This window comes from Nyctibius grandis, chromosome 6 (assembly GCF_013368605.1).
Source record: "Nyctibius grandis isolate bNycGra1 chromosome 6, bNycGra1.pri, whole genome shotgun sequence".
In the NCBI taxonomy this organism is placed as follows: Eukaryota; Metazoa; Chordata; class Aves; order Nyctibiiformes; family Nyctibiidae; genus Nyctibius; species Nyctibius grandis.
The window spans coordinates 62,626,998-62,652,611 of NC_090663.1; the positions used below are offsets into that span (position 1 = coordinate 62,626,998).

At 39.5% G+C, this 25,614-nt stretch overlaps 1 protein-coding gene across 7 annotated transcripts in view; it reads left to right on the forward strand.

The window, feature by feature from the left end:
• The window catches only part of EGF (epidermal growth factor), a 95,726-nt gene that overhangs the window by 9,149 nt on the left and 60,963 nt on the right, over positions 1–25,614 (forward strand). For 6 of the 7 annotated variants that reach the window (XR_011048398.1, XR_011048399.1, XR_011048397.1 and 3 more), the window contains exons 2-12: positions 147–278; positions 3,783–3,982; positions 4,936–5,117; positions 8,128–8,358; positions 10,030–10,232; positions 16,115–16,240; positions 17,232–17,354; positions 19,858–19,980; positions 21,196–21,321; positions 22,248–22,384; positions 24,294–24,442. Coding sequence is in view for 3 of the 7 variants with exons in the window: in XM_068403440.1 (XP_068259541.1) it covers positions 147–278; positions 3,783–3,982; positions 4,936–5,117; positions 8,128–8,358; positions 10,030–10,232; positions 16,115–16,240; positions 17,232–17,354; positions 19,858–19,980; positions 21,196–21,321; positions 22,248–22,384; positions 24,294–24,442 (1,732 nt within the window). In the remaining 4 variants the exon portion in view is untranslated. The remainder of the gene's footprint in view (positions 1–146; positions 279–3,782; positions 3,983–4,935; positions 5,118–8,127; positions 8,359–10,029; positions 10,233–16,114; positions 16,241–17,231; positions 17,355–19,857; positions 19,981–21,195; positions 21,322–22,247; positions 22,385–24,293; positions 24,443–25,614) is intronic. The other variant, XM_068403439.1, reaches the window with a different exon arrangement.

Here is a 25,614-nt window from a genome sequence, read left to right on the forward strand (position 1 = left end):
AACTGACAAAATTGTAACTCTGAAACCGATGCAGGCTATTAAATTTTGTGAGCAATTTATTATTAGATAACTATGTCAAGGGTATTCTTTCTCTTTGCTGCCCTTGCTAGCTGAATTTTCCTGATCTGTTCAAAAACATATTTCAGATATCGACGAATGCCTTGAAGGTGGTTTGGGAACCTGTGGCCAAACCTGTATCAATGTTCCAGGATCCTACATCTGCTCCTGTTTGCCCGGCTACAGTTTGGATATTGACAAATGGTCTTGCTATGCAAAGGGTAAGGTTGTTTTCTTTTTTGATGACTAAAAAAGAGCTTTAGAGATTTAATTAGCATTATTTTTCAGAGTGAACCATGCCCAACTGGTCCCTAATGGACAGTGACTAGGGTGCCCTGGTTCGCTGACAGAAAACCTGCCTCTTCTACTGTGTGGGTAAGCGGCAAGGCCAAAAGCGGGTGCCACAGAAGCGTGATGGTGAAGAATGGAAAGTATGGTGCTGGGAAGATGAATGAACATAATGAAAACAAACAAATAAAACTAAACAATGACTTCCTGTTTAGTAGACGTACTCTCTGTGTGTGTGTGGAACTGTAAACTCTCTCGTCACATCCTTACTACTTCCAGGAAAACACAGCAGTACATAAGAGTTTGCCACCTTTGCCTCTTTCAGTGTGTTGGCATTGATGTCTTTCCAGTGTGTTTAGGTTCTAGGAATGGTGCTGTGAAATCATAAGCAGAAAGCTCTTATTTCTGGTTTGGCCCATTGGTGGTTTATTAATAAACATGAGTGCTACTGTGAGTTCTTTCTCTCCCTTGCTCTGTCCTGAGTGTATAAATTGATTTTTGAGTACCTAAGATGCATTTAAATTTTAAGTTTTTAGCCCTTCTAAGAGGAAAATATCCACAGTTACCGCCTTTGAATAACCTTCATTTTGTCCTCAACTGATGCTATCTAGGGGAAAAGGTCTAGTTAGATTTTATTGATTGGTTTAACCCTATATTCAATCTAGAGTATGAGGTGGGAATGCTCTGAAGTTCAACTCTCACCTCTCCACCTTGGTTTCCTGAATATCTGGTTTTGGTTCCTGTCTGGGATATGCTACAGCTCCCTTCTGATCCAGGAGTTCAGGTTTTCTTTTTCTGACTAATATTTGCCTTGGACTCTTGCTAATGCAGAGATGGGATGTGACAGGGCATGTTTCTGACCCAAGAAGTAGGAGATGTACTTGAGTCCCTGTGCATGTAGCCTTTGGGACCATGAACATAAAAAAGTATTCTGTGCAGCTCCCAAATTGGCACCAACATGATTACTTCAATCAGCTTCTAGAATCATCATTATTGACAGCAACACGTGACTCACAAAGACCCAAGCTGCATTTTTTGTGCTCCTGTCTAAACACCTCTAGTCCCTTAAATAGAATTTTAAATTTTTTTTAAATCAAATGTTTTGGAAACTCTTCACTTCTGAACTGAAGAGAAGTGAAAACATGTTACCTCACAGTGATGGATGTGCACAGGTATCTTTCCAAGAACAATCCTACCGTAATATTGGAGGACTTCAACCTTTTTTAACATTATTGCTAACATTTATAGCACCAGTAGAAAGTGAGTGATGGTTTAGGAGCTGCTGTGATGGATAAGGAACCCTTATGCTACATATAAACCCTTCTTTTGGGGCTACATCAAGTTAAATACCCTCATGTTTTAAATATAGGAAGCTCTTTGATGCAGGTGGTGTTTACCTGTTCATTAAACCCCTGACAAAATTAAGTCCCAAATCTGACTGGTGCCTCTGCAATCAAAGTTAGATTTGTTTGGTCCCTGTTCCATTTAGAGCCCTCATTCATGACTGCCTGATAGGAAATTCAGAGAGTGGAAAGGACAAAACCAAAGTATATAAATGCTCTTGGTCAACTAATTGGAAAAAAAGCAGACAGTACAGCTGTCAAATTCCTGAGATAAACTTGCTATACTTCACTGTTCATTTACGATTTACGTAAAGCAAGTCTTCATAGTTTAAATATCCTCACATGGGGTTGCTAAATGCAAATAGCAGCAGAAAAAGGGGGTCACTAAAATCCTAGAAGCAGCTGTTGTAACTGGGTGATAGCGTGAAAACTCGAAATACAAACCAGTATAGAAACAGAGTGCTGATCATCTTTCTTGTGAACAGAAGAAAATTACATCTTGGGTGCTTGTCAGAACTTTCTGTCTAATTTGCTCTTCACTTGGAGAAATCAAAATTGGTCTCATTCCCTTGCTATGAAAGAGGTTGAATCAAACAACCTTACAACCATGATGAAGGTGGAGCATCTGGCTAAAATTTGTAGAAGTGATGTCTGTTGAGTTTAAAGCCTTAGATTTCATGCTAATCATAAAGCTATTTAGTCGAAAGGTTGCAAAACTGGTCAATGAAACCAGTTTAATTTTCAAAAGTATATGTACAAGAAAACTGATGATAGTGCATCTTTGATGACATCCATCCCTGGACGGAGAGTCACTCTGCATTGCAGGAAGATCAATTCAACAAGTGATTAGACAGGCTTGAAAGCTGTCATTCTGTTGGATCTATATAAATAATTAAATTTCAAAATCACTTGGTTAGAGTATTACTTGTATGCCAGGATCTGTTGTTTCAGGCAACCATGTTATAAATCCCCACCATTATAACCACAATGGGCTTTCTTCTTTGAGTGTGGTTCTAGTGGTAAATGAAAGACTAGGCTGTATACCCCCATTTTTTTTAATTAATTAGGAAAAACCCCATTTATTTGTAAAAAGAAGGCTAAAATGTGGCTGGTTACAGAAAAACTCCTTTCCTCTGCTACACACTTGACAGACACCCATAATATTCAAATTGCCTAAATGAAAACCGTTGTGATTTGGAAATGCAGTTAAGATTCCCTGGGTAATCTTAACCCTGTCTTATGGTGAAACCCTAAAACCAACAAAGAGGACTTGATAAAACTGGGTTAGTGTAATCTGCAGCCTCAACCATTATGTCCTACTAATTGTACTTCCATACTTATCACCTGGTTTTAAGACTGCATTAAGGCTATTTGGACCATCCTATTTTCTCATCACTTTCAACCTTAATTGGATTTCTAGAGTTTGGCATTCCATAATTGGAATGCCTTTCATTTTAACATATTTTATGTAAAATTACTGATATGCTCTCACCCTTCACTCAGTATGAATACTGTTTTTGTCTGGAAGGAGTTGTTGCTGTTGAGCTGTAGGAGTTTTAAGTACAGGTCTTTTCATTTCCTTCAGCCCTCTGCATCAGAAGAAACCTCCACAGTCTCTAGCTTCTTCCTTTGCTCTGTCTTGGAATCTTCAGTTTTCCTGTTTGGATAGTTAAAGTGAGACTTCAGACCACCTCTCTGTGATAAATTCTTGCTATAACGCAATAGATGGAAGTGGTCTTCAGCTTGGAGATGCATCCATGGCATAATTCTTCTAACCTCTGTTGGCATGCGTGCAGTGGTTCTTCTGAACTTTGACTAGGCTGTAGGATTTAGGATTAGCCTTAACAACCACTGCACTCTCAAGTTCCACGACTCAGATTTTTGACCTAACTTGCAGTGTTAAATGTGAAAGGACCACTACATTTTATCCTATTGTTTCTCTGTGATATGCCTGGAAAGTTATCATTAAAATATGAGACAGATGGTTAGATCCTGAACTTTCTCTTTGGCTAGTATAATACTGATGAGAACTTAATGCAGCAAAAGTGAAATGCTTATCTATTAATTGGTCTCTTTTTGTTTTCTCCACACCAGACCCTTCACCATTCCTACTCTTTAGCCATGGAAATGCCATCTTTAGAATTGACACTGAAGGGACTAATCACGAAAGATTGGTGGCAGATACTGGTCAGTCAACTCTTATGGATTTTCATTATAGAGAAGAGAAAGTGTATTGGGTAGACTCTGAAAGGCGACTTCTTCAAAGAATTCACCTGAATGGTACAAAACGAGAGGTAAAGTAATCAGTTCTCTGGAATTCTCCAAGTTAATGGGCATAAAACCCTCCAGGGAAACCACTTGCTTCTTAGGTACAATATTAAATAGTTTTTTTGCAGTCGTAATAGTTATGGTCCTGAGTCTAGGCTGTTTTACTGGCATTCACAGTATATCTAGTATTTTCTGTGGATCAAGTGAAAGGGAGTTAAAAATGAAGGAGGGGAAATTCAGACAAACTAAAGCTTTGAAGACAATAACGTTTCTATCAGTTTAAATTAATCCCTGGCATTATGTAAGTTTGTCTTCCAGATTACTGTAACTCAAACTGGCACAAACGGTATGAGAAGAATGTGCTTGAATTCCTACTCATTTTTTCTCAAACCTTTTATTGGTTTCTATAGTTGCATAAATGCTTCTTTTAGCACTTCATCCTTTGTTCAGAAAAAGCTATGCTGTTCATTGCATCTGGCTGATTAAGAAGGGTAGATAGGCTGCTGTGGCTGAACTTTAATGCTGTGAGAGCCTTCTTTTGTTTGAGAGGGATTGCCAGTGGTCTTGTACCCATGTGGAGTCTTCACTGATGAATTTTACGCTGATTTTTAAGGATCAGGGTCCGGCAACAGTGCATTTTGAAGTATTCCATCTGTAACAGTACAGGTCTGGGTGCTTCATAGTGTGCCAAATGCAAGAAGTTTTAGCTAAAAGATTAGTGCAGTGTATTTCTCATGGAGAACAGTTTCCCCTTTCACAGGGGATCACTCAATTCAGAAGGGGTATGTGTAAGTACAAAGACCAAATGAAAGTGATTAAAGAATAAGAAAGAGAAATATCTACAAATCTGAGAGAAAATGAAGCAGGCAAAGAAATGAAATGGGAAGCTTCCATCTGGCTCTCTATTCCCTATATTGAAACTCAAGTTTAGGGTAATCATTAGGATGCTTCCTGTTGTCAGCTTTTTTTTTGTTTACAGAGACTATGTTACATAGACAAAGGCATTTCAGGATTTGCTATTGACTGGATAAATCAAGACATTCTCTGGGCCAATAGACAGAAAGCAACCATAGAAGCAACAGATATGAATGGAAAGAAACGCCGAGTTCTTCTAAGAGATGTTGGTCATCCCACAAGGATTACCATTGATGCTGAGAAAAGGTAATTTTAACTAGGTTAGTAATTTCATTGAAACAGACTCAAAATATGCAAAGTATTATGATTACAGTTTATAGGCTGCTGGGCTAGTCTGTGCACAGTTCATTATCTATAGTCTAATACCTTCTTGAACTTTGACAAAAGAGGATAAAAGATTAACAAGCATACAAGAGATAAATAGAGAAGTGCATGAGAAAAGCCCATGGAAGTCTAATGCAGAATCTATACCTCTTGGTCATCAGGGAAAATTTTGCTAGTGAGGATAGCTGAGGGAAAATAGGCGTTGCTGGTCCTTTCTCAACGACAGCAAAGTTTCGGGGCAGCAGAAAGCAGGATTGGAGCAGCAAGGGGAATGATGCCTGCGAAGGCTGGGAGTCTGTTGTGCTCCAAACCTGGCACACTTAGAACATAAACTGTTACGTTTTCTGAAAAAAGGTCTAAACTTATAGTTTTGCTCCTGTTTCCCTTGTCTCTTTGTCAGTTGCTCTGAATATTGGTTCTGAATCTACTGTTGCTACTTTGTGTCAGTGGTAATTTGGCCTTCATAAAGATGCTTCTTTCAGCTTCAAGCCGTTTACACCGAGAACCATGCCCACATAAGAGATTTAGCCTCCTCAAGAGCTGTCAATAGGAATTGTCACAGTGGTCTCTCCATGCTGATTTCTCTTTACACATAAACCTCTTCCATTAAAGTTGCAAAACTAAAAGCTTGAGGAGAATTTGAGTTGCTTGAATTTCATACAGCAAAAGCATGCTTTTGTTGCCACTTTTGATTTGCAGTAAAGCTGCTCAGCAGTGTGTGAAACTATTTCAATATTAAGGCTTATGTGTTCTTTCCTAGTACATTTATACATAAACCAGTCTTCTGATGCTAGTAGCATTACTAGTATTCTTTGGAGTCTTGTCATTTGGGTAGGATTTAAAGGCCTGAACATCAGCCTATATATATTTTTTTTCTGATTTGCTTTTGAATGTAGTATTTACCAGTCCTGGAAATATTCACAAGTCCTCAAACCCACTGTCAAATGCTATCGAAATATGTGTTACAAATGGCATTATAGGGATGTATTTGCTGAACTTATGCGAAAGTTTGGGGAGACTCAAGTGCGTATATTCACCTAGACGAGGTTCACCATGCGTCAAAGCTGTACTCATGTGCTTACAGGGAAGCCAGTAAGCCAGTGATAAACTGTAAATAAAGTAGACTCCAAGAAGTTTGACATAATTTTTATGCCCTATTTATGCTTGTATGAAAACTCTGAGTGCTCTATTTTCAATGTGAAGTGAATTAAAATCCCCGGTATGTTTATGTGCACAGGCACAAGGATGAACTAAATCTGATATTAACAATGTCTTCCTTCAAATGTGTGCAACTCCTAAGTAATGAAGGTCAATGTGATACTCTAATAATAGAGTTTTTCTCAAATGATGTGTCTGGATATTAACAGTGATAGGATTATTTTAGTAGTAATACTATGACTATTGCTGCAAGTTTGATTTAATTTTTTTAATGGTGTTTAGAAATGCCAAAAAATAAGGATTAAGACTAAAGAAAAATAGAAGGCAAATACAGTAAAGGCTAGCAATTACTCAATCCAGTTTCTAATCTTCATTCTTCTTCTGTCTTCCAGTTTGTTCATATCATATCCTGTCCCTACACTGATTTGCAAAAATTGTGCATAGAGACTATAACGATCTTTGTTCCTTAGTTTTCCCTCTGTAAAAAGTGAATTCTAGCATTTGTCCAAACTTAAGGAGTAGTGACATTTCTTAAATAACAGGTGCTATAGAAATGCAAGCAGATATTATTGAAGTGTTTTAAATGGCAGTATAAAATTGGGCTGTCCTTCTGGAAACATGTTTTCACCTATACATTAATAACTTATGAAAACTGTAGACTATGTAACAGTGAGGAAAAGCTGTGAGGCAGGGGCTGATTCTTCCTGCTGGTTTATTATAGTCCCTTGCCAGTGATATCTAATCCATTTGGGGGCCTTTAATGAATGATTAACATAAACATAGTAATCCTGGCTTTATGCTGCATGGTTTTGTACATATAAAATCTGCAATTTTGTGAAACCAAGGCAAAATGATGATGCTTCTTGGAATTTTTGTGCATAAGAAACCCCAGCAAAGAATCTAAACCCAAATATTAAAAAATAAAAAATACATGAATGAGGAATAACTTGCTATTTTGGAAGAACTGTTGTTAACCTTAGTCACGTCAGTAAATCTGGGTTCTGATCCATGAATAATTTGACATATAAGTAGCTTCAGTGCATAACTGTTTTGAGTATTAGAGCTGTATTTTGACTGTGTCTTAATTTAATAACAGCATGGTCTGGTTGCTGTAACCAGCAGGAAGGTAGAAAGAAATGAGAACCATAATAGAAATGGTATTTTTAAGTGAAGCACTTAAATGATGTGTCCAACTAGAGTTTCTGGAGATAGATTCCTTCCCAGAGGCAGAGGGCCATGCATATCTGCCTCAGACATGCCTTTCCCCAAGTTTGCAGGAGTTCCCCGTAGATTTGAGACTACTCTACACTACACGGCCGAACAAAGCAGAGACACAGACAGTAGTTCTTTGTGGTTAAGCTGGGCTGATTTCTGCTTGACCTACATGAAAGAAATTTGTAGTATCTCATTGCTACCTGAACAGTCATACAGTCTCTGATAGAAACATATTTATTAAAGTAAAAAAACAACTGTAACAAAATTTTAGTGGTAACATTGCTTCTGTTAAACAAACAACGCTTTGTTGTCAAAAATTGTTTTAATTCTTAATAGAGCTATGTTAAGGGGAGGTGTAGGTGGGGCTTTCCTGAAATAGGTGAGGACGTATTAAGGAAGTCCCTTGCTTTATTGTTAGTTTTGGTTCTGAAGGCACTGTGGTAAGACTGAAAAATTCTGTGTACAAGAGCAACTAAACAAGGTGTGTGTAGCAGTGATGTGATCTTGCAAATGTGGGGTTTGGTGTTTTTTTCCCAAAACATGCCTCTCTTGCCTGCAGGCTATTATTTTGGTCTTCGGATGGTACAGTTTCCAGCATACACCGAGTATCCCTCAGTGGAAGTGTTGTGAGAAATGTTTTAAGAACCACAGAGAAAATAAAGGCCATCTCACTAGATATGGTTGACATGAGGCTGTACTGGATCCAACATGACCACGGGAAAGAGATTTCCTATATTGGATCATGCAACTATGCTGGCGGAGCTGTTCGTTTGCTCAAAAATTCTGTCCGGTGAGTTTTCCCGAACTTGTCAGAAATAAAACACTCATTTCATGGGGATGCAGTTAAGCTCTCTTCCTCATTTTCCCCCTTTTATTTTGTCAGTTCATAACACAATAAGGAATATAAAGTGTAGTTCAAATGGCCTGTAACTGTAAATCTAGAACTACTGACAGGAAAATGGAAAAAAGTCAGTTGTAAGGGTAATACTGCCACTCAGTACTCTCCATCTTCCAAACTTTTAGCAAATGGTAACTCCTTAATCCTTAGAAATCCTCTCTGAGTGTTTATTAGTGGCCTTTTTCTGCAGATAGAGAAGCCAAAAGCAAAGAGATTAAATGATTTGTCCAAGGTCACAGTGGGTGAGCTCAGGTGTCTGAGCTGTGCTCAAGAGACTGAGAGAGATCATGTCTTTCCTATCCTCCTCTAAGCCTGTTGTCCTCCTTAGCTGCCGGGCAGGGAGGCTCAGATAACCCCCCCGTGCTCAAGCTCTACAGCAAGCATCAGCAGATGTGGTGAAAGCTGTCCTATGCAACAGACTTGTTCCCCACTGTTCCCTGGTGCTGGGGCTAAGCATGGCTGAGGGGGCTGTTAGACCTGTGTGCCTTTGGGTGCCTTTAATATCTGGCCTTCATGCTTTGCATTGATACTGATGCTCCATGGTGGGCACATTTCCAGTGAGGTACTCAGGAAAAGGTTATCTTATATCACTGCAGTTTCTGTCAGTATGGCTGGATCAGCATATGTGTAATAGGAACTGCCAGCTGCAAAATGGGAAAAATACATGGTTTCACGGGCCTGCTGATTTAAATATGCAGCACACCATTTGTGTATGATGAACACAAAGCTGGTTTCTCCCTACATTGCCAGCTGTCACATTGGATTTTTCCTTACCCTTTTTTCCTTTCTTCCTCGAGTTGGCTGGTGTTCACTAGGGCATCAACACTTTCCCTTTGAACATGGATTATATGGATTCTTCTTTTCCCACCTGGAATATGTACTGGAAAGTGGAGGCCAAAAATCCCTCTTTCAGTATTTTTTCTGCTTTCCCTCTTATTTAAAAGTGGGCCCTTCTGTGGTTCCTGCGGGCTGTTATAACTGACCAGCGAATGGAAACTAAATTCCTGCGACAGGAGAAGCAGCAAGATGGATTTTAGGAACGCCCTAGTCCTACCCCTCCATCTCCACCTTATTTACTGGGACAGTCAGAAGCATCAGAGCAGGCACTGGAAATTGGGAAATGGGGGATCTTATCTGTCGTACATCCTTCAACAAAGCAAGTGTCTATTTTAGTTGCAGGGCTCACCAGAAACAGGGTGATACCTAGGCTTTCTAAATCAATTGAGTCAGTCCTGAACAACAGCTCCCATAACCTGTGAGAAATGCAGGTTATCCATTTTGCATCTATTTCTTGCAAATCTGCAGGATTCTGGGTGCTAGATTATTCGGGAATGTCACCTCATCTGATTCTCATAAATATAATATAATATAATATAATATAATATAATATAATATAATATAATATATATAATATAATATAATATATAAATATATATATAAGAATACAAAGAAAAGGTTATTTACAGTGAACTTGACTGAACTAGATGCTCATAAAATGTATGAGTGAGTAAATATATAGGGATCAGGTAACGTGCCACTCTGTGTTATCTTCTCTTTTTGTAGACATCAATTGCTTGCTATGTCTCTCTTTGCTGAGCACTTGTACTATTCAGAGTTGAAATCTGGTATGATATGGAGAGCCAACAAGTATACTGGAAAAGTTGTAGTCACAATTAGCCTGAAGCCATCACTTTTTCCACCACTGGAGATAAAAGTGGTGCATCCATTTAAACAACCAGGTGTGAGAACAGATTCTCAGGATGTTGGTAAGTAAGTAAACTGTCATGATCCAGTTGTATGTGTAAGAATAATAATGTCATACCCTCTGACTTTTCACAGTAATAATTTTCTTTCTTTGGCTAAATTCCAGGCCTCGGTGAAGTCAAGGAGAAAGTTTCCTTTAACTTCAGTGATCCAGAGATCCAGTTGGTGTGTGTAACTCCAGCTGGAGTATCAGGCTGGAAGTGTGCTGAGCATGAACTGCTCATTTCATTAATCTGAATACACATGCAGATATATGTGATTTTCTCCTTCTCTTCCCTTTGTTGCACAAAGATGTTTTTATACTTTCCTGCTAAATGCACAAAGTGTACAACTTTTTAGTCCTCCATCTTCATCAAATGTCTGCTTCCTTCTGGAAGTTTTATTCTAATGTTCATCTAAACACCTCTGATTATTATGGCACTGAAGGATTTTAAGTGCGTAGTATGTCCTACAAGTGATACTGTGGATGTTTCAGCTTTGCTCTGAAATGGTTGGATGAAGAGTCATCCTGTTTTAGACAGACCTGAAGTTGCCATAATAACTATGAAATAAGAACTTTGTGTCTCTTTAATCAATATCAATTGCAGCCTACAGTATGATGTGGTCATGTCACTGCCTTTCACTGTGGATCAGAAAATGAAGGTAGCTGACTATGGATAGCTCACCCTTCTTGAGGATTCCTGCTGAGGCAGTAGGAAGTGGGGCATGTCTCAGGGAAATAATGCCTTGTTCTCTGATCTCTGGAAAGCAGACATAGAGTATTCTTGCTTTAATGGAATAGCTTTTGTCACCAGTTTTGCTTGGATACGAACAACTGAGCAAACAGCATAGAGGCATTTGTGTGTTGAGCAATGGTTGCAGAACTCCCAAGGAAAGATGGCCAAGGGTTCCCAGAGGTATAAATGGTATAAAGACATGAGGAGAAAGTAATGTTTGTTTGTATGAGCAAAAATTAAACTGTAAATATCTCTCTTGAACCATTTCTAAATAACTACTATATATAGGCTTTATCTTTCTTCATGCCAACCAACAGCTTTATACGGTACCATGCTGTCTCTCCTTCCTGAAGCCTGGTCTGAGTGGGAAAATCAAAATCTTCAAGGGAACTTTCCCCTTCAAATGCTTTGTTTGCAGTGTAAAGAGCTGTTGAGATGCAAAAGAGAAAGTTTTCCTGGAAATCAAGCTTATACTTGTAAACACAGGGAGCCTCCATTCAGAGACAATACCTGTTCTGTGCTTCCTTCGAGGAAAACAGTCATCCTGGCAAATGGAAGCACTTTTTCAACTGACACCTTTGGTGCTCTCACACAGAGTACCTAGGGAAGGATACATTTGTGTTGCAGAGAGTGGCATCTCAGGGTTGTTACAATGAGATTTGGAAGGTCTCGTGAGGCCTCCTTGGGTGTCTGTCACCATGTAGCTGGAAAGCTGCCTGGCAGAAAAGGACCTGGGGGTGTTGATCGATGGCCAGCTGAATATGAGTCAGCAGTGTGCCCAGGTGGCCAAGAAGGCCAACAGCATCCTGGCTTCTATCAGAAATAGTGTGGCCAGCAGGACTAGGGGAGGGATCGTCCCCCTGTACTCGGCACTGGTGAGGCCGCACCTTGAATACTGTGTCCAGTTTTGGACCCCTCACTACAAGAAAGACATTGAGGTGCTGGAGTGAGTCCAGAGAAGGGCAACAAAGATGGTGAAGGGTCTAGAGCACAAGCCTTATGAGGAGCGGCTGAGGGAACTGGGGTTGTTTAGCCTGGAGAAAAGGAGGCTGAGGGGAGACCTTATTGCTCTCTACAACTACCTGAAAGGAGGTTGTAGCGAGGTGGGTGTTGGTCTCTTCGCCCAAGTAACAAGTGATAAGACAAGAGGAAATGGCCTCAGGTTGCACCAGGGGAGGTTTGGATTGGATATCAGGAAAAATTTATTCACTGAAAGGGTTATCAGGCATTGGAACAGGCTGCCCAGGGAAGTGGTGGAGTCACCATCCCTGGAGGTATTTAAAAGATGTGTAGATGTGGTGCTTAGGGATATAGTTTAGTGGTGGACTTGGCAGTGCTGAGTTAACAGTTGGACTTGATGATCTTAAAGGTCCTTTCCAACCCAAATGATTCTATGATTCTATGTCTGCATATGCATGAAGATGGAGAGGAAGAAACAATGACCAAGAAAGGTAGTTCATGATAGTGGTCTCTTGAACCTCAGGGTCTATTGGCTGTGTTACATATGTCGTCTCCCCAAGAGTGTGTAGCATAATTTCATTGACTATGGGCACTTAGCTTTTATTCTTCTCTCAGAAGATTAGCTCTAGTTCTTCCACTCAAACATGCTGCTTTCCAATGTTTCTCTTTCCCCAGGAAAGAGGGTTTCCCCACCTTTATTAATAAATAAACTACCAGTGTTTTTAAATGCCTCTATATTTTCAACATTTAGTAAATTTTTGTATGACAGTAAGTGTTGTCAGCAGTATGCCTTTTTTTCTTTTTTTCCCAAATACCTTCTTGTAAAAATGTCTGGGAAATGATGGAGTAGAAAGAAGCTTAACAGGCTGAATCCAGATGAACCTTTTGGACTTTGCATGTACGTTGCTTGGCTTATCCAGTGCAAGAACTGGGATGAAAGGAGGACTAATGATCCTGGAGCACAAATGAGATTTATAGCTGATCTTACAACAGAGAAACCTGGAGATAAAAGCATACCTAGACTAATTGGATGCTCTGTACAAGCTAAGAAAGTGTATGTTGCAATGTAGTGTCAGCTGTGAATTATCAGGCCTTCTTTAAAGCAGATAGCAAGTGAGTTCCTTCAGATGAGAAGGGAACTAACTAGAAGTGCTCAACTGACATGATTTGATTTTTTACTGGAATTTGGATTATTTAATTTATGACTTAAATTCTTCATGTCCTCTCTTGCCTTCCTCTTTCAAAAGACTCTCCTGGATTGATCAGGGCCAGTAAGTACAGAGAAGAGCATTAATTCAGCTATGGGTTTGCTATAACCCCACACAACAACTTTATTATGGCAGTATCTGGAAGATGGCCTCTGATTTACCTCAGCTCTCTTTGACAGCTAATCCTAGATTTGATGACAGTATGTATATTTATAAATGCCCGCTGGAATGTTCTTTACACTTTTATTAATGGCTCATAAAATATCTTAATTACCTTAAAATCTCAAAGACTGCCTCTGGAAGTATCTTCTCTGGCAGATTAATGAGATTCAGTACACTCAGGATATTTTTTTTGAGGAATTATGTCGTGTTTCTTTCCAGTGTAAGATACCAGCATCAGGCTATTATCTGTGAACACCCAATTCCATGTAAGAGAGGTGATGGGAGGGACAAAAAAACCCCAAATCCAAACAAACTAGAAAGTATGGTTCATAGTGGTTATTCTTCCAGAAAAGGTTACCTTAAAAACTTTGTGATTCATAATTTAGTCACCATTCACTTAAAGTTTTGAAATGTGATGATTTTTTTTACATATTGACTTGGCAATATCAAGTTCTAATAATTACTCAGTTAAAAAAGAATATTTTCTTGAGATTGCCCAGATGGCAAAATTATTGCTTCTGTTATTTCTTCTGTAATTCCTGGGTGTCTGAGGTCTCATTAGACCAGCAGTGGTACAAACAAGGGGCAAAAAAACAGCACCAGTGATAAGCATAAGATGCAGCCTTGAAGGTAGTCTTGTTTCTGTTTTGTATTGTTTTGTGATTGCATATACTTGCACTTTTGTCATTCTAATGAGTTCTGTATTTGAAGATTAGACACTCCACTACTGTGTGTTCCTGATTCAGTTGCAGTAGGGACAAAGATAAAGGGTCCAATTCAAAACTAGTTCTACAAAAAGAGAGGCTCAGCTAAAACTATGTAAAATTCAAGTCTCTCAAAAGCTAACATCCTTAATAACATAGAGAAAATATCAATTTAGTCATCCATTCATCATTTTTCATTTAGTGATGCAACTTTTGTTAGAGAAGAATTAATCAGTTTGATGCAAACAAGTGCAATGTTGATGATTTCAGCCAAGCTGAAGTGTCTGTCTGGTCAAGAGAGGTTCTCCTCCCCCTCTACTCTGCCCTGGTGAGGCTGCATCTGGAATATTGTGTCCAGTTCTGGGCCCCTCAGTTCAAGAAGGACAGGGAACTGCTAGAGAGAGTCCAGCGCAGAGCCACAAAGATGATTAAGGGAGTGGAACATCTCCCTTATGAGGAGAGGCTGAGGGAGCTGGGTCTCTTTAGCTTGGAGAAGAGGAGACTGAGGGGTGACCTCATTAATGTTTATAAATATGTAAAGGGCAAGTGTCATGAGGATGGAGCCAGGCTCTTCTCAGTGACATCCCTTGACAGGACAAGCGGCAATGGGTGCAAGCTGGAACACAAGAGGTTCCACATAAACATGAGGAAAAACTTCTTTACAGTGAGGGTAACTGAACACTGGAACAGGCTGCCCAGAGAGGTTGTGGAGTCTCCTTCTCTGGAGACATTCAAAACCTGCCTGAACGCATTCCTGGGTGACATGATCTAGGTAATTCTGCTCCGGCAGGGGGATTGGACTAGATGATCTTTCGAGGTCCCTTCCAATCCCTAATATTCTGTGATTCTGTGAAATTATTTTAAGCTTTTGTAGATGTGATCTGTCATTCTACTCAATGGCCAGCATTTTCTCTGTTGTGGCTAGCAGAAGACTAAATGTCGAACTTAAATATTATGCTGCTTTCCATCTCTTGGAATTTAGAGGGTGAATTAGAAATAGCACAAGAAAATTGTTCACATACAAATTGCTTTGCCTGTATGGGCCCACGATTTCTTATATACACAGATAGCACTGGGCAAAGACAGCGTTGTGTGTGGGTGGCTGCATACCCATATTCAGTAGCAGCAGTTCAGTTATTCTTAGCTTGGGAAAGGGACAAGCAACCCCAGAAGAAGATTAGGAAGATTAAAACAAAAATAATAATTTGAGAGACAAAAATAAAACGATGAGTGTTGCATATCTGTGAAAGCACCAGCTCTAAAAGATAGCTGAGCACAGACATGAGGCTCTGCAAATCCTTCCCGTGAAAAGATACTTGAATACATCTTTGCCTTTTTCTGTGAAGCAGGAGGAGTGGGAATGCTTCTGGGCATCTGTTGGGTACTTTTTTTCTTCTTCCTTTGAAGAAACTTTGAGCATATCTTGTTGGACATTAGAAACATTGTTTTAAATCTGAGTTCAAGGTTTAAAATACATGTATTTCTCATAGGCAGAAACCAGGATCTACTCCAGTACAAAGATTCTCTAGACTGTGCTAATACTTTTTTTCTAAATGAAATGTATGGTTATTATGATCTGTCTAGGTGTTCTTTTTGTTAAATAATGTGAGGCTTGAGCACTGCTTGTGCTAATAATTGCAGTCTTCGTACACTCTCTTTCTTTTTTAATCCTTCTTCTCTCTCTTTTTGTGTGTATACTCTCTCCCTGTCGCTCTCTTCTTTCTGTTTTGCAGAGCCTGGTAACATATAATACTGTGCAGAACCAGCAGCATATGAAGCCTGCTACACAGGGTTTTCCCTTTCATAGTCACTGTAGGCATGCACCCAAACCAAACCATCCCCTACTTCAGGCTCTCTCTAGATCTGCTTGTGCTGACATGGAGCTAGAAATGATCGTTTGCACAGACCTGCTCTTAGTCTTCTGAATACTTTCATTTTTATAGTGACTTTTTGGCTTGATTTTACCAATAGAAAATAATAGAAGTTCTTTTTTATTAACAAGAAGTTCCTCTGGTTGAGCAAGTAGCTGTTGAGAAGAAGACACATCACTGAGCACCTTTACTCAAAATAGTTTCTCCTTGAAGGTTGATATGATATCAACTCCATTACATTTACAGTATATTTGTTGTTCCAGAAAAAGGAACCTGTGATTTGAACAAAGAAAAGTGCAGAAGGAGAATCTGCAGGCCAGACTCAAGGACTCATCAGTGTAAATGTTCTAGTGGCTTTATTTTAAGTGGAAATAAACAGTTTTGTGAAGGTAATATGTGAATCTCCTATCAGCTTTATTCCATCAGATGAAAAAATTCTTCTGTTCTCTTCCTTTACTCATATCTTGAGTAAGAAAAAACACTCCGAGGTCTTAAAAATTCCAATTGTGCCATTTCAGTTTTGTGTTCTTTCAGGTTCTGAAATAGTCTAAAAGGAGACCTGTGAAAATGTCACAGATGCTATTCTTGCAAGAAATTTTGGTCTTAGCCTGAGTGGTTAAAGGAGCTTCAGATAAGTAGACATGCTTATGGGTGCTTATTTAATTTTTAAATAAAATGTAAACCAGATACATCGCCGAAGGTGAGACATTGAAAAATCCTGCAACAAGATGGCAGTCTTAAGTCCCACTTTCAAAAAAGACACAAATTCTTAACGTGCTTCTAAATGTTTTAATAAAAATCTAACATTACTATTAATAATAGTTAACATATCACTTTTAGAAGCATCTTTTTCACTACACAACCAGATCTGAAAAGACACAAAGGCATCAAAATTCCTAGCTTACAGGATTTACAGACCTGCCTGAGCAGCAGCCACACAGTTCCCAGGAAATTCACCAGGATTACTTTCTGAATTTAAACTTCTAAACCACTTCTGTGTTTTGAGAATTTTACTTAAGTCATGTTGGAGACAAATTTTTTAAAAGAATTTTTGTCTGAAGAAAGTGTCTAATGTAAATTTTTTGGGTGCACACAAGATTTAGCTGGCACTGGATTCTGTATGGGATGGCATACTTTTGAAAGTCCTCTAGGTATCTATGGTGGACACATGCAGCCTGAGTAGGTTTTTCTAGAAGGCTTTTAAAGCTTATTTGAATAAGGTCTGCAAACTTTTTTGTCATTTCTTAGGACCAACATACTTCTGTAAAATAAATGGGAAAAAGAGGTACTTCTTGAAGCCGGTTAGTTTGTTTCATTTATCTAATTCTCTGACACTGGTTGATGATGTTATTCTGACACAGCAAGTGCTTCTTTTGGCAGATATCAACGAATGTGGCTTCTGGAATCATGGCTGTACTTTGGGCTGCGTGAACATCCCTGGTTCCTATTACTGCACCTGCCCGAGAGGTTTTGTTCTGCTGCCTGATAGGAAAACATGTCATGGTAAGTAGCAGTAATATATAAACGCCTCCAGTATGATATCGGAGAGAGTCCTCGTTGAACACTGGAACTGCCATAGGTTTTGTGCGTTGCATTGCTCACTTCCAATCCCTTATCGTGTAAGTAGGATCAGCTTAAACTGAGTGAAGAAAATTCAGGTGTCTTGTTTAAGGAAGTGTAAGTTACACGTGAGTAATCAAATGTGAGCTTCTTCAGGAAAAAAAAAAAAGAGTCAGGTCTCTAGAGACCTCTTTGCTCAGATTAGGCTCTGTGGCACATTCCAAGTGAATAAGCAGTTATATCTTTTTAAATGTGGTCTCTGAATTTGACTCACTCTGTTCTAACCTGCGTAACAATTTGCAGTCTCTGAATGAGCAGCTTACAGCATCATCCTTTTTTCTTCAGTTCAGGGTTGAAACCATTGCTAATATGCATGAAATTAAATGCATGTGTATCTGTTTGCAATGAATAAGACACACCCATAAAGTTGTTTATTCTGGGGGACAGCTGCACTTGTGTTTTTTTTTTTTCTTTTATCAGTTAAATTGTGTATACGAAGTATACCTGAGAGAACTTACTTATATAACGCAGGTATGTAAACCAGGAAGCTCTGTGAAGCTGAATAAGTGTAAATAAACTAAACACGGAGAACACAGACAAGTGGAGGGAAAAAACAGAGTCTGTCAGTAAGATTCAGGGACCATATTTTAGTCATAGCAAGAGTCAGAGGTGAAGATTTTTGTTCTCCCTTTATGCAGCATTGTGTATATTCAGTCTACAAATGAATTAAGCCTTTCTAAAGTAAGTCTAGAACATAAAAATGTGAAATGCATCCAAGTTTTGAGGTCTTTGGATAGTCCCCATCATCACTTTTCTATTTCATAATGAAGTGAAATTTAGGCATAAGCAAAGGGTCCTTCTACCTTGTTTCCATGGAAATAAAACATTGGTATATGCCCCAAGTAGAAGTCCCAGTGCACACCAATGAGTTCAGTCTGGATCGTGGCATGATCAGGACTAGGATGTATTAAATATCACCTCTAGAGAGTAACAGAGTCTAACAGACTCTAGCAGTCTAACAGATTGTAGCAGTCAGTCTATCTATTTTAGACCTCCAAGAGTCACTTCTCCCTCTCTGTTAAAAGGGAGCCAGGAGCAGAGTTCAGTGACCCAAACATAGGGGTTCAGGGGGTGTGTGACAGCTGCAGAAGGCAGCCAGATGTGACAGAAGACCTGTGGGAGTCCTGCAGCCAGAGGCTATTGGGAGGTGGGATATCCTTTTGTGTGCAAAAGGACACTGTGCAACTCAGTCCTGCTCTGGATGACTAGCTTGAACTATATGCCTACATTTTGAGTGGCTCAAATTAGATAGAAAATAATGTTTTTCTAATACAGGCTAGGGATGCAGCATGGACAGTATAACTCCTTAACTACTGCAGCACAAGGCAGATATGTCACCATCTACACAACTTGAGAGAGAGAGAGAGAGAGAGACAGATGCAAGGTGAGAAGTCCACATGCTTTGTCCTCCAAGTCCTATATGAAGTTCATCTAAAGCCACAAGCTCTAGTCAGAAAGAAACACAAGATCAGTTTCTTGACCCTCTTCTCTGTTCTTAAGGGGTTAGAACAATCCAGTCCAGAGCACAGTTGCCCTGGAGAGTATTTGCAACAGCTATGCACAATTTAAGCCAGCGTATGCAGCTGATTCAAAGAAGCGGCTGTGGGAAACTTGGATTAGTTCCAGTCTTCCAGTGGGTGTTGCCATACGGCACTAGAATTGGCATAAAGAGATGCAGCACTGCAATCCAGAAGGTGGAAGGAGGATATACCATCCTATGATATCCTGTGAAATTGCATTAAAGAAATACTCAAAAAAAAATGTTGGCACTCCAGCAATTGTAATGGAAATAAAGGAAAGCTATTGCCAGGTCCTCAGATGGTTTTTGCCCCTACAGCTACAAAAATTGCCACTAAGGAACATAGCTTTATTTCTGGAAGGTTCATCTCCTGTTTTCATTGATTCTAGCTCTGTTATCCTTGGAGTAGTAGGAAAGTAGTTTTTCCTCATTCTTTTTGTGTTTAATACTTATTCTTTCAGTATAACTTCCTTGTAATTTTCAAAACCTGATCTATTTTTAATGAAATGAAAAAAAGAAAGTTTTCTGAATTATTTCTCTTTTGATAACACGTCTTCATACAATTTTGGAAAATTTAAAGTTGATCAGTATAACGGCTTCAGGACCCAGCAATTTTGGTTTATCCTTTGCTATAATTAGGAGAGAGTGGGAAAACAAATTTTGGAAAAGGCCAGAACAAACCCAAACAAACCCCAGAAAGACCACAGAAGTGTTGTACTCTCAACATCACACTTTTAATTTTTTATTTTTAATTTCTTTTTATTTTTTCTTTTGCTATTGAAGAAAGTGTTAACATCTCTTTTGGGGGGCTTAGTAAAAATTTGTATCATCATTTAAGATATTTTTTTCCTCTTTAAATTACTGTAGAGCTAATTTCCTGTACAAGTAACGGCACCAAATGTAGCCATGGTTGCCTTCAAACATCTAAAGGGCCTGTTTGCTTTTGTCCTGAAGGATCTGTACTCAAAGTGGATGGCAAAACATGCACGGGTAAGTAACATTTTTTCTAGCTATACTGACTGCCAAACTGTCTTTGTTCTTGGCACTGAGAGCCAGAAGTGAATGATGGCATTTTACACTCATTTTGCACAGCTGTAAATGATTGTACAAGATAGGAGGCAATGGAATGTCAAACGCATTGAGTGCTGAGATGAGCAATTCATCTTCATTTTTTAATAGATGTTTCTTAGCTGCAACATCCAATGTTTGCAGGTCAAATTCTTTTGTTGTCAGCACAGGTCAAGGCATCTCCCAGATGCTCGTTGCAGGAGACATCTAAAATTTCTATTTGAGGGGAAATATAGGTACAAAATTAGGGCTTGGGTGAAATCTGGAGATGACTTCATTGACATCGTGCAACCCAGGTTCATAGTCACTCTAACTTACAGCAATTTCATCTAATTACCCACAAATAGAATTATTTGCAGTCAGAATATTTGAAGCTGTTACACCCACTAATCTGTCATTCCTCATTCCAGTAATTTTCAAAATTCAGGGGACTGTAACTTTTCAACTGTATCTTTTCAGTCTTAGGGGTCAAGATAGCTCCATTAATGCCAGCCTTATACCTTGAAAAAATCCCCTTCCCCTTTTACATCCCTTTTACATCCCTTACGTACTGTGGACTGTACTGTATACATAGGTTCAGTCAGTGTTGCTGTTTTGCTACTCCACTGAGTAAGCTCAGGTTGGCATTGAGGCTACAACCATTGTACAGCCCCAAGAAGAAAGAATAGTATGAAATCTTGGTTTGTTGTATTAGAAAGTACCAATTCACCATCCTAGCCTAATTAACTTCTGGGGAGAGAATGGCATTAATTTGCTGTTTCTTTGCATGGAGTGCAAAGTCTGATAAAATTTGTTACTCTATTGTAGATGGGATGAGGTTTGCATGGGAGAAAGAGTTCTCTGAAATAACGAACACATGGAAGCCCTCTTCATATATTTCCGCCCCCCACCCCCTGCCGCCATCTTTTGTTCTGAATTTTCAGGAAAAACTCTGGAAGAAGTTACTACTAATTTGCGTTCGCTTCACTAGACTTCTGCTTTCAGCAGGAGGCCTTTCAGTAAATCTATCAGTCACTGAGATGCTTTGCACTGTAGAAATCCTAAGCAGAGTGAATCGTTCTCTTGCTTATACCTCTGATCTTGTTGTATTTTTTTCTTAGAATGGCAAAGTTAAATTTTTCAAATGCTCTGTTTAAGGTTGTACATCTCCAGATAATGGTGGCTGTAGTCAGATCTGTTCTTCTTTAAGCCCGTCCTCCTGGGAGTGTGCTTGTTTTCCTGGATATAAGCTTCAGCGAGACAGAAAGCACTGCATGGCTATAGGTCAGTATCTTGGTATGCCTCCATATTTCTGCCAATGAAAGCAAAAACATTTTAGAGTCCTTTAAAGTCGATTGCATAACTGGGATCCATTTTTGCACTGGTTTTAGGTTACTTTGTAAAACAAGCACCAGTATATGGTTCAGTCTCCCTCACAAGAAGATTCAATCTATTATCCAACTTCTGCATTTCACTCTGGGCTCCTGTACTGCGGAGGTCTGTCTGCAGTGTTCAGGTTTTTGTGCCTTCATATAAATGTGGGTGTAGTTTCTGCTAAGTGTTACAGAATTGGGGTTGAGGTGTCTACATTTGGAGAACAGGGCAGGGAATAGTCTGTTGAAGGACCTTTCCTACAAGCATATTTCTCCCCTACTGGCCCCAGGAAGCCCAGGTATTTGATGGGATGTTTGGATTCCAGATCCTTCTGTTTCTTCTGAGAAAAGGGCAGACCCTGGTGAGCAGCAAGGTATAAGCCAATGCATCAGAGAGAGGAGGAAAGAGAAGTTTGTGATTTGTTTCAGGAATAAGGGAAAAGCTTTATTTTTTGGAAGACAGCATTTTTCTTTTACTGTGAAAGGCTTTTCATGTGCACATCAAGTGTTCTGACATTTATGGCGATGATGTGAAATGCAGAGGGAAGATTGTCTTGAGGCTAAGTCACTCAGTGTGAAATGCAGCGGGGCTGGTGACTGCCTTTATCATAAATTTTGAGGCTGATCTTGGGCAAGGCCCTGATGCTGAAAACCTATATTCACGTTTATCTTTCATTTCTGAGGCAAGTGGAATGTAGGACAAGGGCTTTCATTTCTTTGCGCTTCTGTTCCTCGTTTTGTCTTCTACTGTTACTTGCAATGTTAGCTAGGTAGCGATGCAAGCTAGAGATCACTTTGAACTTAGTGGAATTAACATGTGCAAATTTTCATCAACAGGTCCTAAGCCATTTTTGTTATTTGCAAATGGCCAAGATATCCGCCAGATCAGTTTTGATGGAACAGATTATGTAAGTTTACTTGACTGGCAGATGGGAATAGTCTTAGCACTGGACTCTGACCCGGTGGAAAATAAGGTAAGCCATTAAAAATGAGAGGATTTTGAAGTGTTGCAAGGACAAATGGATTGGGCTTTCATGTGCCTTAACCTTTCTGCTGTCAGTGATCCAGATTACACGTTGTGCTGCTCGTTGTTCTGTTGCCTGTCCAGGAGCACAACTGGTACAGGATGCCGAACACTAGTTGAGGAGTTTCATCCTTTACTTACCTATTGAATGTGCTTTGTACATTGACATGGCTAATTCACAGAGAATTCAGATTTCTAAATTCACTTCAGGCATGATTTCAATTTCAAAGAACTTTTGTGTGATTGATAGTTTTCTCCCTTAAGATTTCAGTACTGTTTTCTGGAAATGCATTGTGTGGTTTTTTTAACCAGGTAGCTGTAAAAGTGACAGTATCTTTTTTTCTGTACAGCTACATCCCACAATCCCTACTAAATGTAGGAGTAATCTTAACAAGAATTACTTCCCATGTCCTGACATTATTGAACAAAACTGCTGAACACTCGCTGGGTTTTATTGCTCTTACGAAATGTATTCCTCATATTACAAGATATTGCTGTTGGAAACCGGAGTCTTCTCTGCATAAAGAGCTGTTTGTGTGGCCACGTCCCAGTGCCCTACTCCTTGCCTGCAGAGCTGGGAAGAATAGTAGTTCAGCTGTGCTTTTCTAAACCTTCTGTGGCAGATAGATAGTTGTTTTTTCCCATGGTGAGACTTATATATCCTGTAAAAGTGTTACAAAAAGACACTGGATGGTGCAGTGGAAGCTGATGAGGAGCTCAGTTAAGTTGCTGGAAACATCTCAAGGCCTGGATGGACACAGCTAAAAAAACGTTACCAGGTCTGAGTTCCAGGAGGATGGTTTCAGGCGCTGCTGGAACATGGCCACTCGCTCCTGGAATAGGGCCCTGCTGGGGACCTAGCAGTAGTTCTGTGCTGTGCCGAGTATAAATCAGCTGGGTGTGTGCTCTTGTTCCGCTTCTGTACGGCGGTGGGGTCGGCAGCGTGGAGGTGGGGTGATGTGTGGGGCCAGGCAGGCTGCTGCAGCCTGGTCCTGCTGGCACAGAACTCAGCAGCAAGGTGAATCAGCTCCGCATCGCCCTGTGCTCCAATGGTAATTGCATTAGCTGGTTTAACGGTACATGCCTCCCTCCTGCTTTGTCTGGCCTCATGGTTAGCGTCAAAACAAAGTTCTTTGTTTAGTTCCTACCATTTGCAAAGAAAGCCTCAGCGATGCTTTGTACATAGTTCTGCCATACAGTGTTTGGCTCCCTCTGGATATCAAATACAAGGCAAATTTTTTTTCCTCATCCTTGGAAAACACAAATCTAGTTTCCCTACCAGCAGTGAACTTTTATTTTGACCCAAAACTGAGAAGCCTTTTCTGGAAATGTTAGAGCCTTACAGAACAGAGACCTGGTAAAAAATTAAGGTGTGTGTGGGCCGAAAGAGGAAAAAAATAGAAGCAATTATATAACTCCTTTTCCCTTTCCAGCTACTTGTCAAACATACACTACTACTCTCTTCTTTCTACCCACCCACCCCCTTTTTAAAATAAGCAGCCAGTGCAATGGTAACATTGCTTCTTTTTGCATGCTCCTACTTTTGCTTCCTCAGCTGTGTTTCACGTGAGGTAGCTGCTCGCTGAAACAAAACCACAGGATATTCTGAGGGCTGTATATAGGGCAACCAGGATTTACAGCTAAGCACAAGCTGCCTGTAGAAGTCATCCTGGTTGAAGGACAAGTGCCTTTGTATTTGATCAGGGATCACAGGTTACCTGTGCAGCTTTTTGTGAATAAGCAATTCAGAGAACTTTCAAGATGAAAAAGTTCTTTCAGAAGTGGAACTATTAGACAAGGGAAATAGAGCAGAAAGTGAGATGGGAACTAATAACTTTTCATCTGTTATTTCTTCACAGATTTACTTTGCCCACACTGCCTTGAAATGGATAGAACGAGCTAATCTGGATGGCTCAAATCGTGAAAAAGTTATTCATGAAGCTATAGATATACCCGAAGGCCTTGCTGTGGACTGGATTAACCGTAAATTGTATTGGACAGACAGAGGGTACATGCTCCAGAGTGCATTTATGTTGAAGCATGCCATAAAATATTTGGAATAAATGACTGGTGATACAGAAATAGATGAGATATCACTCTAAATTCAGTAATGCTTCACATTCTGATTGGCTAGCTGTAATCTCAAGTATATACAGTTGGACAGTTCTTTAAAATTGAAATGCCGGAAGTTCACATTGAGTCTGCTATTGTATTTTTATCTTTGTCTTTCCAGTAAGCAAGGGTTTGGACTCAGTTGCAAGGAAACTAAAGCATGTACTGCATATAAACATATACATATGTGCACATGCGCATGTGAATATATAAGTATACACTCGTATTTATATACATACACTGCACGTGTGTATATATAGGTATATCTTTATATCTTTATATATATACAGACACATATATATATATAAAAAATAATGAGTGTTACTGAACCAAGTACATCTTGGGCAGAAGTCAGCATTGTTGACAGCTAGAATCATGCCCCTTTAAGCTAATGGAGAGTCTTTGTCAATTATCTCTGATAAAAGAGGAATGACCACTGGCAGACAATATGACTTCACATTTCAGCTGACAGCTAACCCTACATGCAAAGAGAAACAAAATTGGCCTTTGGTGAAAAGGCAATGTTAGACCAGAATACATAATGAAGACTCCTTGAAGAGCGGTCATGATGTTTCAGTATGACCCATATTTTATTAGTCAATAAAAAGTGTTTTTGAATGTCCAGGTCACCCCCCTTCTCTCTTTTAAATACGCTGCTAGTCCACTTCCTTGCTATTCGGTACTATCTTGTCTACATGATTGTGCTTGTGTATAAATATGCCAGTATTTCTTGTGAAATGGGAAATTGCAGTGCTCATCTCCGTAAGACAAGAGTCAAGGGTGAAGCTGTGAATCTGTATCTGCCACTTCCTTCTCACTCACTGCATTTACCTGTGTGTATTCCACATTTGCACATATATATTTCTCCTTCTGTCTTTGTGTGGCCTTTGCAAGGTGAAGTTTGTAGCAATAAGCAGAGTTTTCTGGAAAAAAGTCGGACTGGGAGACTTGGCAATGTAGATTCTGTACTTGACTCTGCCATAGATCTTATGAGTGATCATAAGGACCTTAGCTTCATTCTTTCCTGTAAAATAGATATAATATGTAAAATGTCTGGTGATTTCTGGA